Source organism: Pseudoliparis swirei, chromosome 17 (genome assembly GCF_029220125.1).
Source record: "Pseudoliparis swirei isolate HS2019 ecotype Mariana Trench chromosome 17, NWPU_hadal_v1, whole genome shotgun sequence".
Lineage (NCBI taxonomy): Eukaryota > Metazoa > Chordata > Actinopteri > Perciformes > Liparidae > Pseudoliparis > Pseudoliparis swirei.
In genome coordinates, this window is record NC_079404.1 from 24,004,623 (window position 1) to 24,019,622 (window position 15,000).

A 15,000-nucleotide genomic window follows, 5' to 3' on the forward strand; every position below is an offset into this window, starting at 1 on the left:
ACAATGCAATTCGCTGGTGGTTGTATAGAAGTCTTTGAAAACAATGTAAACATGAGTTTATGTCTCAGTCTCTAGTTTCAAGTCTTCTTCTATACAGCATGATGTCATCATTTATACTTCATGGTCATTTAGAGTCAGACCATGAAGCAGGGGGTGCTTTAGGGGCGGGGCTACAGGGTGATTGACAGGTCGACACCAGAGACGTATACGGTGTCTCTACCTCACTCCTCCTCGGTCCAGATATGGTCACTTCCTGTTCACTGGTTGCAAAAAAACCAAGATGGCGACGGTGACCTCTGCGGCCATAAAAAGGCTTCACGGAACTTTTTATATTTTTCAAAACTCCCCGAAGCCCCGTAAAGACACACACACACACACACACACACACACACACACACACACTCCGTGTGCGTCGACACACACTTCCTCTTTAAAGCTGCTTCGTGAAAACCTCTTAATGCCCTTTGTTGTTGCCTGAAACACCTCCAGTGTAAATCTTAACAGACACACACACACACACACACGCACACACACACACACACACACACACACACACACACACACACTGTAATGCATTCGTGGTGACCTGGAGGAGCGAGAGCGAGCGACATCGAGACTTAATTGGCGGCTGAGAACGAAAACACCTGCGAACAGCCCCCGTCTTGTCTGTGTGGTCGGACCGCATTCTACACACACACACACACACACACACACACACACACACACACACACACACACACACATGCCATTCAAAACAAAGGCTGATCAGTGAGGCAGAAGAAGAGTGAGGGGGGGGGGGAGGGGTGGAGGGAAAAAGGCGAGGCTGACAAGCAATGATTGATGTTCGCCCATCACGCCCGGCCTGACACTCATCCCTCTCTCTCCCTCCATTTGCAACAAAGTCACCAGTGTGTGTGTGTGTGTGTGTGTGTGTGTGTGTGTGTGTGTGTTCCAGACTGAAACTCATTCAATCAATAAAGTGAGGCCCTCTGAATCACGGGGCCAATAGCCAGAGCGCTGACTAGACAGAAGACGCAGCGCAGGAGAGCACATTTCACATGTAGATTAAAATCCCGGCCTGGTAACCTTTAGTGCGTGGGCAGAGTGTGTGTGTGTGTGTGTATGTGTGTGTGTATGTGTGTGTGTGTGTGTGTGTTGGGGGTTGGCAGCATGTAAACAGGCCTTGTATGTCAAGGTGACATGTGTGACAGGTTTCAACACTATTGATAGACCACAGCCGGCGGAGCAATCTGATCCCTTATGAAACACGTTCAAACTATTGTTCTTCAAACTATTGTTCTTCAAACTATTGTTCTTCAAACTATTGTTCTTCTCTCCGTTTCTTATCGAGGCGTAATCGTGTCAGATATTCGCTTCATTGAAGCCGTTGAATTCAATGCTAGAAGAGTAGAAGTGACCATATGTGGACTGTGGAGGACCAAGAGACCTGTAGGTCGACCTGTCAATCACCCTGTAGCTCCGCCCCTAAAGCGCCCCCTGCTCTATGGTCTGTGTGACTCTAAATGACCATAAATTACGACATAAACTCATGTTTACAATGTTTACTGAGGGAATACATCAAGAGAAGTAGAGTCACTATATAGACTTCTATACAACCAGAGGAGCCCCCTGGTGGTCAGGAGAGAGAATGCAGCTTCAACACATGAAGCATAGACTTCTATACAACCAGAGGAGTCGCCCCCTGGTGGTCAGGAGAGAGAATGCAGCTTCAACACATGAAGCATAGACTTCTATACAACCAGAGGAGCCCCCTGGTGGTCAGGAGAGAGAATGCAGCTTCAACACATGAAGCATAGACTTCTATACAACCAGAGGAGTCGCCCCCTCATCCTAACTGTTGGGGGTCTAGAGGTCTCCACCCTGGACATTGAACTCCGACCTCCTTCCTGGGTGGAGACGGTATCCGTTCCCACGCTGCCTGAAGCCGAGACTTACCATAACAACCAAACGAATCAAACAACAACAACACCAACACACAAACCTCCGCTCGCCCCCAGTGGAGGAACACTCAAACCCGCCTGCGAGGCGTGATGGAAACGTTTCATTTCTTTCCCTCTTTTCCCGACAGACGCTAAACGAGCCGCTCCGATCTCTCCGTTTGCATCTTTAGTTGCTTTGTTGATCCGATAAACACGGATTTGCATTTCAGAAGCAGCTCCAGTAATTTGACTGGGGACTCCCACTTTGCCCGGTGAGGAGCGGGAGGCGTCGGTTTGCTCTCCGCTCGGCGCGTTTGGCTGCAAGAAGAAGGGGGAACAAAGTAAAACGTGTATATTAGCGAACATGAGGAAGGATTAGGAGCGAGAGGGTGTTGATCTCTGGGCCACGGCGGCCGCTTTGCACCTCCTTCCACCCGTCAGACCTCATCAGAGCAGGGAGCGGGAGTAACGAGCAGGCGGCCCCCCCCCCCAAACGACCCGCGCTGCATCGGGATTTACTTTACGAGGGAAACTTATTGTCACGGATTACGATTTCTCTTCTCGACGTACAACAAATGAGGAAAACGTTTTATAAGCAGCCGGTCGCCAAACGAATAAAAGTAGTTTTGTTTTTCGGTTTTTGTTGTTGTTTCAGCTTAAACCGACCAATCACTCAACTATAACACCGCTGTGTGTTTGTTGGCTATATCTGTGCACACTTAAATAATTTAAATACATATTATCATTCTATTGTATTTGTTGTACATATTGAGCATTTTTCTTCTTATTTTCTTCTATTTTTTATATGATGAGCATTTTTTAAAATGTTTTTGTATGTTTATTTAATATAATTATTCTTTTCCATTTGTTATACATATTGTGCAATTTTTGTATTTTTTCATTTTTTTTAAATCATGGGAATTAAAAAAATGTTTTTTTATATTTATGTTTTTAGATATATATTTAATATTATTATTATATCCTATTTTTTGTACATATTGAGCATTTTTCTTATTATTTTCTTCATTTTTTTATATGATGATCATTTTGTTATTCATGTTTTTGAATGTTTATTTAATATAATTATTCTCTTCTATTTTTTATACATATTGTGCAATTTTCCTCTTATTTTATGACATTTTTGTAAATAATGATATCCCCGTATTTTTATTCTTCTTTTAATCCACGTAATCGTAACGAGGATGAAGAGCGACACGAGAAACACATTTCAAATAGTTTTGGTCTCGTAACTTCAGACTCAAGAATAGAAAACCAGAACGCCAACAACTTCCAGATCGGCCGCTCCACAGATTCATCGTCTGATAACGAGACCCAGGCTTTGACCAGTGTGTGTGTGTGTGTGTGTGTGTGTGTGTGTGTGGAGCCGGCAGGTGATTGTGTATTCTGTGATCGGCTGATGTTGCTCAGGGAACCCTCCGACAGTCCTGCTACCCATTGCATTTTCCATGGTCTGTGTGTGTGTGTCTGTGTGTGTGTGTGATCATGTGTGTGTGTGTGTGTGTGTGTATGATCATGTGTGTGTGTGTGTGTGTGTGTATGATCATGTGTGTGTGTGTGTGTGTGTGTGAGTCTGCAGCTGGAGTTCCACTCAGCCGGCCTCTCTTCATTCAGAACGCTGCGTCTCTGCACAGCGGGGGCCATTTTAATTTGAAGAGCACGCGACTCCCAGAAGCTAACAGCGCCGCCGCTAACGCGCTGTTACTGCTAACGCGCTGTTACCGCTAACGCCAATATGAAAATAATGAGCTTTTCTACCCACAAAAATCGGTGCATGTGGGAGCTAACGGCTAGCGGGAACCTAACAAATAGCGGGGAGCTAACGGCTAGCAGGAACCTAACAAATAGCGGGGAGCTAACAGCTAGCGGGGAGCTAACAGCTAGTGGGGAGCTAACAGCTAGCACCTCTGCATCTGTTGCTCCTTCTCTCCTCTCGTCCTCGGGGGGGGGGGTTTGGCACCAATGAAACTCGGCAACCAAGATGACCTCAGCCTCTAGCTGTCAACAGACCATTACAGCCCCCTGGGGGGGGGGGGGGGGGGGCATTGTAGCGCTAAGGTGTTGGCAGATATAGGCCGAAAGGAATGTGGCAACGGGGATGTGTGTGTGTGTGTGAGTGTGTGTGTGTGAGTGTGTGTGTGTTTGTGTGTGTGTGTGTGAGTCTTTAGACTCTTATCAACATGGGACGGAGAAGATGAGGACAAATAAAAAGAGAGGTAATCCGCTGAGGAGGAGGAGGAGGAGGAGGAGGAGCGAACATGACGTGGAGTCAGCACGCTAATAACTCCTCCTGTTGCTCCTTCCATCCAGAGATTTAGATCGTCATAACAAGACCTCCTCCTCCTCCTCCTCCTCCTCCACCTCCTCCACCACCTCTTCCTCCTCCTCCACCTCCTCCTCCACCTCTTCCTCCTCCTCCACCTCCACCTCCTCCTCCTCTTCCTCCTCCTCCACCTCCTCCTCCTCCTGCTCCTCCTCCTCCTCCTCCTCCTCCTCCTCCTGCTCCTCTTCCTCCTCCTCCTCCTCCTCCTCCACCTCCTCCTCCTCCTCCTCTTCAAGGTGGACCAGCAGCTAAAGAACGGAACAGAAAAGGAAGTCAAGCGTTACATGAATTCTGAAAAAAATAAGTGTAAATAACTTTTAAACCGTTTGATTTGACTGCAAATATTTTAATATTCATGATTTATTTTTCTCCATTTAGTTTTTTTACTTTATTAAAACACGAAAAATCCCAAAGTGACGCTCCGGAGGAGCAGCAGCTCCGAGGTAAACACCAAACTAGTGACAGCAGCACACTTGAGCCGTGCCCCATCTTGCTCATGGGTTCTCCATCACTGCCCCCCCCCCCCTGAAGGGGAGGGGCGTCACACCTGGGGCCCATGAATGGGGCCCTCAGGTAAAGCGCTGTTGAAACAAATCTAAAGCTGCCTAACGACACGCGCTGTGAAACCGTCACGGGTCATTCACCCGCTGACAGGCTGCGTGAGTGTGTGTCTCTGTGTGTGTCTCTGTGTGTGTGTGCGTCTGTGTGTGTGTGTGCGTGTGTCTGTGTGTGTCTGTACGTGTGTGTGTGTCTGTGTGTGTGTGCGTGTGTTTGCGTGTGTGTGTGTGTCTGTGTGTGTCTGTACGTGTGTGTGTGTCTGTGTGTGTGTGCGTGTGTGTCTGTGTGTGTCTGTGCGTGTGTTTGCGTGTGTGTGTGTGCGTGCGTGTCTGAGTGTGTGTGTGTGTGTGTGAGTGTGTGTGTGAGTGTGTGTGTGAGTGTGTGTGTGAGTGTGTGTGTGTGTGTGTGTGTGAGTGTGTGTGTGAGTGTGTGTGTGTGTGAGTGTGAGTGTGTGTGAGTCTTTAGACTCTTATCAACACGGGACGGAGAAGATGAGGACAAATAAAAAGAGAGGTAATCCGCTGAGGAGGAGGAGGAGGAGGAGGAGGAGTGCCATGGAGACGCGTGCATCAGCACTTCCTCCTCTTCCTCTTTTAGCGCCCGACGACTTCCTCGTTGTTTTAGTCGTGATGATTTACGCTCTCAGATAAAAGGCCTGTCGTGTAGCCGTCCGTCTTAAAATCACATGCCTGCACGGAGCAGCTGTGTGTGTGTGTGTGCGTGTGTCTGTGTGAGTGTGTGTGTGTGTGTGTGCGTGTGTGTGCGTGCATGTATGTGTGTCTGTGTGAGTGTGTGTGTGCGTGTGTGTGCGTGCATGTATGTGTGTCTGTGTGAGTGTGTGTGTGTGCGTGCATGTGTGTGTGTGCCTGAGGGACACGGATACACAAACAGGGGAAGGGGAGGAGTCCTGTATGTGGCCGTGCATCAGTTCCTCGCCGGGCGGCGCTGACGGCGTTCGGGCCTTTTGTGCGTTGAGTTAGACGCCGGCTCCTGATTGGCTGCTGAGCTCGGGGTCAGTGTGTGTGTGGGGTTTGCCCTCAGCGGTTTGGAGACGTTGTAAAACGAGACGGCTCGTTGTCGTTCAACGGGAGAAAAAAAAAAGATGTTTGAGGAACGTGAGAACAAGAGGCAACGATGTCGAGCGTCTGACTCCGGCGGCTCCGTTAGCTCAACTTGGCGCCGCGCCGTTAGCTCCAGCGCTACGTGACACAGGAGCTGTTTGCAGCGACGACTTCTGATCTCACTTCATTTTCCTGTTTTTAATCTTTCGCTCAAATTCTTCAAACATTTAGAAAAGTTTATTTTCACGTGTCGCTGGATTTCTGTTGGGAAACTCCTCCTCCTGCTCCTCCTCCTCCGGTACATGTTATACAAATATTAAACTCCGTGTCACGCTAACACCAAAACAATAAAAAAATAATAAATTCATGGTCTGAATTTTTCTTTGTAAATATTTCCCCCCACAGCGTCTTAAATAATAAAGTCATTACTTTACCGCCCCCTAGTGGCTGGGAGGAGTATTTCATTCCTAGCCGCTACACAGCCGCTGATTATCCTGCGACAACTAAATTATATTTACTTTTTGACCGATTAAATGAAATTGGACATTTCCTCACGGCACATGGAGGTCAAAGGTCAGCGCGGACCACAACGGGCATCACGTGGACGACAAAGTGTTCATTATTCATCATTCTGATGATACAGAACCGGGCGTCGCGTTTCTCAGGACGATGTTTTGCTCTGGAGTGATTCATAAATAATCCTCGGTGTTGTTTTTGATTCTGAAATATCAGAGAACACAAATCCATCATTACCCCCCCCCCCCCCCCCACACACACACACACACACTCCCCTAATTGTTACCACACAACTCCAATTACCGTCTCTTCAGCTTCAGATCCCCAGAAGGAAAACACCGCGTCACTCGGACTCGTCTTGACTCCGGTCCACGGATCCTTCAGCGAGCGCCATATTGCCCCCCCGCCCCCGACACCTGTCGGCTTTGTTCCCAGATAGTTGAAATGAATACGAGTCATCATCATCATCATCACCGTAATCACAGTCATGAAGAAGAAGGGAGGGCCTTTAATGCTGCTGCCAAACGGGCCCCGCAGACAGGGGGAGGCCTTCATCCTACACGGGTAAATACTCAGATATACACACCTGCAGACCACCCGTCACACACACACTCACACACCTGGGTGCGTAATAGCTGGGGGTGGGGGGCCGAGGAATTCACCCGGGGCCACAAAGAGGAGCGTTGTTGTCCAGCAGGTGAGGCGATAAGAGGCCGCAGGACAAATTAGCCCTCATATTAAAGTAATCCCTCGTCTAATAACGATTATATATATATATATATCTGCCCCACGCCAAGGCTTTACAGGCGGAGACTTGTTGAAAGCAGATTTGAGCGTTCGTGAAATGGGGGGTGGGGGGGGGCTTCTGGTCCGACCTGTCAGCGGGGGCTGTGATAGGAGGTTTGGAGTAATGTGTGTGTGTATGTGTGTGTATGTGTGTGTCAGAATCCTCAGCAGCTGTTTGTTTCAAAAGTAGAGCCCATGTAGCAGCCAGGGGACGTCAAAGCTGCATTCTCTCTCCTGACCACCAGGGGGCGACTCCTCTGGTTGTATAGAAGTATTTTTAGGAATAAAGACACGTGAGTCGAGTTTAATCTGCGTTTGAAGCAGTTTATTCTGAGATGTTGTTGTTACATCATAACTCGTAAACAGGATGTTGTTGTTACATCATAACTCGTAAACAGGAAGTGACTCCATCGTCTTGAGAACGTGACGTGAAGAAACACGAAATATGAAAACAACATTTACAGACGTTCAACGCTCTGAATTAACGAAATAAAATAACAAACACGTGGAGACTGAATACGTCAGTGAGATGAAAACGACGTGGAAATGTTTTACGGATTATTTTAAACTTGTAAAAAATAAATGAAAATCACTTTTAACAACATCTGAGAAGAAAAGACAACGTCTGTAATACTGAACCACGACCACTGGGAGGAGGAGGAGCAGCAGGAGGAGGAGGAGCAGTAGGAGCAGCAGGAGGAGGAGGAGGAGGAGCAGCAGGAGGAGGAGGGGAGGAGGAGCAGGAGCAGCAGGAGGAGGGTGTTTTCATTAAAAGGTGCATTAGTCGGGCTCCCTTTACGGTTTCTGCATCCTCAGTCTCCTCCTGGCCTGCGCCTCCTGCTTCTTCCTCCCGATCTCGGCGGCGGAGCATTTGACCGTCTGGCTGGAGACGAACACTGAGAGGGGGAGAGAGAGAGAGGGGGAGAGAGAGAGAGGAGAGAGGGAGAGAGAGGAGAGGGGGAGGGGAGAGAGAGGAGAGAGGGAGAGAGGAGAGAGAGGGAGAGAGGGGAGGGAGAGAGGGGAGAGAGAGAGGGGGAGAGAGAGAGAGGGAGAGAGAGAGAGATAGGGGAGAGAGAGAGAGGGGAGAGAGAAGATAGGGAGAGAGAGGGGAGAGGGAGAGAGAGGGGAGAGGGAGAGAGAGAGAGGGAGAGAGAGGGGGAGAGAGAGAGGGAGAGGGGAGAGAGAGAGAGGGAGGGGAGAGGGAGGAGAGAGAGAAGGAGAGAGAGAGAGAGGGGGGGGAGGGAGAGAGAGAAGGGGGAGAGAGAGGCAGAGAGGGAGGGGGAGAGAGAGGGGAGGGGAGAAGTGAGAAAATGACAAGCAGACTTAAAAGGTGAAGAAGAAGAAGAAATGAATAAAAGGCCTAAATCAGAACGACGAGGGTCTGAATTTAATAACAACCAGTCGGGACCCCACGGTATGTGTGTGTGTGTGTGTGTGAGGGGGGGGGGTGTTTGTGTGTGTGTATATGTGTGTGTGTGAGGGGGGGGGTGTTTGTGTGTGTGTATGTGTGTGTGAGGGTGTTGTGTGTATATGCGTGTGTGTGTTTGAGGGTGTGTGTGTGTATATGTGTGTGTGTGAGGGGGGGGGTGTTTGTGTGTGTATATGCGTGTGTGTGTTTGAGGGTGTGTGTATGTGTGTGTGTGAGGGGGGGGGGTGTTTGTGTGTGTGTATATGTGTGTGTGTGAGGGGGGGGGGGGTGTTTGTGCACATGGACTGAACTGCCAGTGATTTATAAGAACATGTGACATGTGTTTCTCAATATGACGACTCAGAGGACAGGAGAGAGTTCATGCTTTGAAGTCAAGACATATGTCAATACATAAATATATAAATATGTATAACTGTAAATATATATCTAAATATCTAAATATCTCTTCTTGTCCGTGGTACCTTTGCTGCTGCCGGCTGCCGGGTCGGACTCGTTCCTCTTGAAGGTCGTCTGAGGCTTCGGGTCGTTGAAGGAGCCCAGGCCCCGCCGGCTCCCCGAGAGGCTGCGCCACATCGCCGGCCGCCGGTCGCCTCCTTTCAGCGGGACGTCCCAGCCTTTGTAGTTCCCTGACTCGCCGGCGCCCTCCGGCAGCGAGTTGGAGCGGCCGAATGTCCGCGGCGACTGTCTATCGGCGGCGGCGGCGTTGACCCACCGGGGCGCGGCCGGGCTGACCCGCGGCGGCTGGCTGTCGGAGGTCCGCTCCACGCGGTCGCACACCTGGCAGAGCAGCGCGTCGTCGACGCCGTCGTCGTCCCACGAGCCGTCCGCGTCGGCGTCGCCGGGAATCGGCACGGACGCCGTCTTCGCGGCGTCGGGTCTCAGGTCGGCCGGCGCCGACTCGCTTCCCCCGGGAACCTCCGCGCTCCGGAGGTGAGGGTTGGGCTCCGACCTGAAAGTGCTGCGGTTGGACGTCTTGGGCTCGGGACACGCCTCCCGGAGGGCGCTCGGCTTCGGGGGCGGGCGCGCGGGCGGCGTGCCGACGGGGGCGGTGCCGAGCGGCCGGTCGCGGCCGTCGGCCGTCGGGAGCTCGAAGGAGTCGTCGAGGAGGTCGTCGGCGTCCCAGTCGTCCTCGAAGTCGTCCCAGTCGTTCGAGGATCCTCTTCCTGCGGCGGGGGCGGAGCCGCCGGCCGACGTGGGCGCCGGTTGGCGTTTCGCTTCCTGCGAACGCGCCGACGAGCCCTGGCTGAGCCGCCCGCTGACCCTCTGGGTGGAGCCGTCGAACAGAGCACGCAGCTCCGCCTCCACCGGATCGGACGAGGGGGGGCACTTGGGGACCCGTGCGCCCGGCGGTTCGGGAGCGTCCGCGCGGTCCCTGAAGGCGTCGCCGCCGGCGTCCAGCCGCTCCGAGGTCTCGCGGTCCTGCTGCATGTTCTCGTCAAACTGCCGGGCGAGCTTGAGGAGGTCGTCCACGCTGCTCTGCCTGAGAGAGAGAGAGAGAGAGACTATTCAGCGATGTGGGGAAGAAGAACCTCACATATCTGCACGTCGGTTGAGGTTCTGGCTCCATCTCGTCTCCAACGCACCGGGACGACCTCTTCCCGAGTCTCATCTTCGGGACGCCCTGCGTACACGGGACGGCACTGACCCCGATCCACTGCAGCAGGGGGGACGCCTTCCTCTTCACTTCCTGTGGAGGACACCAGCACATTTATTTATTTATATATATATATATATATTATTTTGTATTATTATATATATATATTTATAAATAATAAATATAAATAATAATAAATCATTAAATAAACTATTTTATTAATCATGAATATATTAATCTAATCAAATAAATATAAATTCAAAGAATAAAATAAAATATTAAATTATAATGAATACAAAATAAACAATTACATTAATATAATTAAATAAATAAATAAATATAAAATGAACAATAATATAAAATACAATACGAAAGTAAATTTAATATTAATTACAAGTATTATTAAATAAAATATACAACTAAAAAAAACATTGTTATTATATAAAAATATAAATGTTATATATATAAAATATTTTATTTAAACATAAAAATATATATCTATCTATATATATAATAAATATGTGAGGTGAAGAAGCTTAAAGCTTGAGAGAAAGGAAACTTGAGGAACTTCTGACCTTTGGAGCGATACGGTTCACGATATCTGATATTTCCACAAATCTGGTATTCCTTGGTCCTGAAAACAAACAAATAAAAGAATAAAAAACAAGGATCACGCATGAAAAATGTGACTCACGTTGTTGTCATGAAGCCTCGGCGTCGCTCACCTGCGGCGCCTGACGTCGGCGACGTGGGGTCCCAGAAGATGTCTTGAGACGGCTCCACGTCGCCCGGCGAGTCCCCGTTGTTCCAGCCGGCGTAGCGGCTGCAGCCCCCGTGCTGAGGACTCCTCAGATCTGTGCAGGGTTATTTCACGTCAGCTATTAGGACTTGTTTATATACTTCATTTAGCACTCAAGTTCCTCATTAAATGAGAAAATACTTTTTATTTGTGAAGTGTTTATTTAATGTAGACTTACTATTAGATTACAATTTTATTAAACTAACAGAAAATATACTACGCTGTGAGATATATAGTTAAAAAAAGATATGAAATGACCATCCATTAAATATTATTAATTAAATAACATTAATGCAAAAAATATAGAATGCCAAAAAAAAGGATCGCAAAGAATGATGTCATTAAATAAAATTAAACAATATAAAATAATCAATTACATGAATGTATTCAAATTTAAAATATAAACAAACAAAATAAACAATATTCTGAATACATTAATATAAATATATGTATAGATATAAATTCAAATAAACAATATATTAAACAATTATATTACAATGAATATAAAATAAACAATTAAATGAATTACTATAATTAAATAAGTACATATTTGAAAATAAAATAATAAAAAATATAAAATATTATATTAAAGTAAATAGTAAATAAACACCAATATAAAATATTATAAAGTAAATATAAAATAAACAATTATATTGCATATAACATTGAAGTAAATATAAAAGAAACAGTTAATCAAAAAATATATATAAATAAATGTATAATTAAATATTAAAATGGGGGGGGGGGGCTTGATCCCCGATGGCCGCCGCCCCTCCTCCACGTGTGCAAACAAAGTTGTTCAGACCTTTTCACTCGATCGAGTCGTTAACCGATGCCTCCGCCGCCGCCTCACCTGTACACATGGTCGACGCCGCCGACGCCCCGGCCGCGTGCCGCTGCCCGCTCGTGCGCTCGTGCATCTGGTCGTTGCGCGAGGAGATGGCGCTCCACAGCTCAGTGAAGTCCGGAGCGGCGGCGGCGGCCCGAGTCCTCGGCTGCGACATCGTTCACCGGGAGAGCCGCGACGCCTCGCCCGCTGCTCCGCATCGTCCGGTCGAGCCGTTAAATAATAATAATATTAATAATAATATTAGAAGAAGACACGTTACGTTCAATGCGGTTTCCTGTTTCACGCAAACTCTTTAGTTGAGTTGTTGTTGTTTTTGATTTCCGCCCATCTGCTCAGTCCGCCATGTTTGGCCGTGACGTCATCGAAGTACGGATGCCGGGTAGTTTTTTTTCTTCTTCGTTTTTTTTTCTATGGCGTTTCGGCTTCAAACTGAATGGAGATTATTTAACAATTTGTATAATAAAATATACACAATACAATCTAATATCATATTACAATTAAAATAAAATAAACAATCATATTAATATATTGCTATAATTAAATAAATACATATTTAAATATAAAATACACAATAATATAACATATTAAATTAAAGTAAATATATATGTATACATATATACAATATATATACATTAAAATATCCATTATCAATACCGCTTATCCTCATTATGGTCGTTATAAATATTTATAAATGAGAGTTCAGGAATATTTGTCATGGAAAATCTGTATATAAATATCGAAATTATATATATATATGTATGTATTTATATCTATATATTAGGGCTGTGAAACGATTAAAAATTTTAATCGGGTTAATCACAGGTTTTTGTGGATTAATCATGATTAATCACATATTACCGATATTCTCGGTATATTTTGTGAGAACATAGAGATTTATGACAAAAGACGGATATATACATTTATACATTCTTCTATACAATGGTGCTGCAACTCAGCAGTTATTTAGCAGTTTTCTTCCATCTGGAACATTAATACATCTTCATCCTAAACAGAATGTTTAACCCTCCTGTTACCTTTCGGGTCAATTTGACCCCATTCAATGTTTAATGTCGGTGTTCTTTGGGGTCAATTTGACCCCAGGCTGTTTTTCACTGTGTCAAACATATAAGAAATATCAACTTTTTCATATATTTAAAGGGCTATTTAGGTAGTCAACAAACAAACATAAAGTACCTCACACTTAAACTTGGGAAACAATATTAATTCTAATAATTTTCTGGAGGTTTTAATTGCTGGGGTCAAATTGACCCCGAGGGTAAAATATGTTAGTAAATGTAAAGGTAACAGGAGGGTTAAACAGAACATGTTTCTCTTGTTTGTCAACCATGAACTCCACCATGATACAATCTAAAGGCCTCTAGTCTTCCTCTAGCAGCTGCTGAGGCAAACTGACTGTGTGGGTTTTCTTCATGAACTGGGCCGTGATGAAAGGGACGGCGGGGACACCGCTGCAAAGCTGAAACCTCACCGGCCCGGACAGGTGGACAGATTGACAAGTGACTTTTTTTTTGCTCGGTCCCGATGCGCGCACGGAGCTCTGTGGCGCGCGAGACGGAGATCGATAAGTGTTAACGCAACGCGAAGAGACATAAATGACATGCTGCTGTGGAGATACGATCAACAACAGACGTTTAATTTAATAAAAGAACAAAGACGTGCTATAGAGAACATGTCAGGGGGCGGGCCAATCTTTTTAATGTCATGCGATCTACCAACACTACGCCGCGATCGACTGGCAGGTCGCGATCGACGTGTTGAGACCCTGATCTACAGGAAGTAAATGTCGTAACAAGGTTTCCGGAGGTGAACCTGCGGAAGGATCATTACCGATGAACAGACCGTCTGCATGAGAGCGGACAGAGTTCAGATTGAAGTGGTGGATTGGAAGCTCATTTTGCAAGTGACTTTTTTTTTGTCCCGACGACCAACAACAGACGGATTGGAAGCTCATTCTGCGCATGCGTTAAATGCGTTAAAAAAAAAAAACTAGTTAAACCTGAAATTGAATTAACTGAGTTAACGCGTTATTTTTCACAGCACTACTATATATATATGTATTTATATACAGTTTTTACATTTTAAATACTCCTAAACTCTGATTTCTTTCTGGTAATTTAATGCGGTATATTAACTATGAGCTTGTATTCCTCTTGAGCAGGCCAGTAAATATTGTGTCGGAACCACATGTTGGGCTGCGTCCGGGCCTGCAGCTCGTTTGTTTTGACCTTGTTGTGAAGGTCGTTGTTTGTGTGCACTGCATGCATTGTCAAGTAAATCCATCGCACTCTCCACAAATGTTTAGTTTGTTTACTACAAGGACTCAAACAACATTTGGAGAAACAATTCATATTACATGGTGTTTGGCATAAAGGCCACAGACGGTCTGTAGCGGCCGCATCTGGTTTCCATGAGCATCGGGCCGATGACCCCGAGTCCATCTTCCTATTGTCCTCATCTCAGAGGTGAGAGGATGAGTTCATCTGCCTGTTGTCCTCATCTCAGAGGTGAGGGGATGAGTTCATCTTCCTGTTGTCCTCATCTCAGAGGTGAGAGGATGAGTTCATCTTCCTGTTGTCCTCATCTCAGAGGTGAGAGGATGAATTCATCTTCCTGTTGTCCTCATCTCAGAGGTGAGAGGATGAGTTCATCTTCCTGTTGTCCTCATCTCAGAGGTGAGGGGATGAGTTCATCTTCCTATTGTCCTCATCTCAGAGGTGAGAGGATGAGTTCATCTTCCTGTTGTCCTCATCTCAGAGGTGAGGGGATGAGTTCATCTTCCTGTTGTCCTCATCTCAGAGGTGAGGGGATGAGTTCATCTTCCTGTTGTCCTCATCTCAGAGGTGAGAGGATGAGTTCATCTTCCTGTTGTCCTCATCTCAGAGGTGAGAGGATGAATTCATCTTCCTGTTGTCCTCATCTCAGAGGTGAGAGGATGAGTTCATCTTCCTGTTGTCCTCATCTCAGAGGTGAGAGGATGAGTTCATCTTCCTGTTGTCCTCATCTCAGAGGTGAGAGGATGAATTCATCTTCCTGTTGTCCTCATCTCAGAGGTGAGGGGATGAGTTCATCTTCCTATTGTCCTCATCTCAGAGGTGAGAGGATGAG

At 46.6% G+C, this 15,000-nt stretch overlaps 1 protein-coding gene across 1 annotated transcript; it reads right to left on the bottom strand.

Moving 5' to 3' along the window:
- Positions 1-7,500: 7,500 nt before the first annotated feature.
- On the bottom strand, positions 7,501-12,223 carry etaa1b (ETAA1 activator of ATR kinase b). Its single transcript, XM_056435629.1, has 6 exons — positions 11,878-12,223; positions 10,951-11,079; positions 10,801-10,859; positions 10,215-10,318; positions 9,093-10,111; positions 7,501-8,098 (listed from the first exon to the last, which is right to left on the bottom strand). Exons 1-6 carry the CDS (start codon positions 12,026-12,028, stop codon positions 7,998-8,000), a joined length of 1,563 nt encoding a protein of 520 aa, XP_056291604.1. The 5' UTR covers positions 12,029-12,223; the 3' UTR covers positions 7,501-7,997.
- Positions 12,224-15,000: the final 2,777 nt, after the last annotated feature.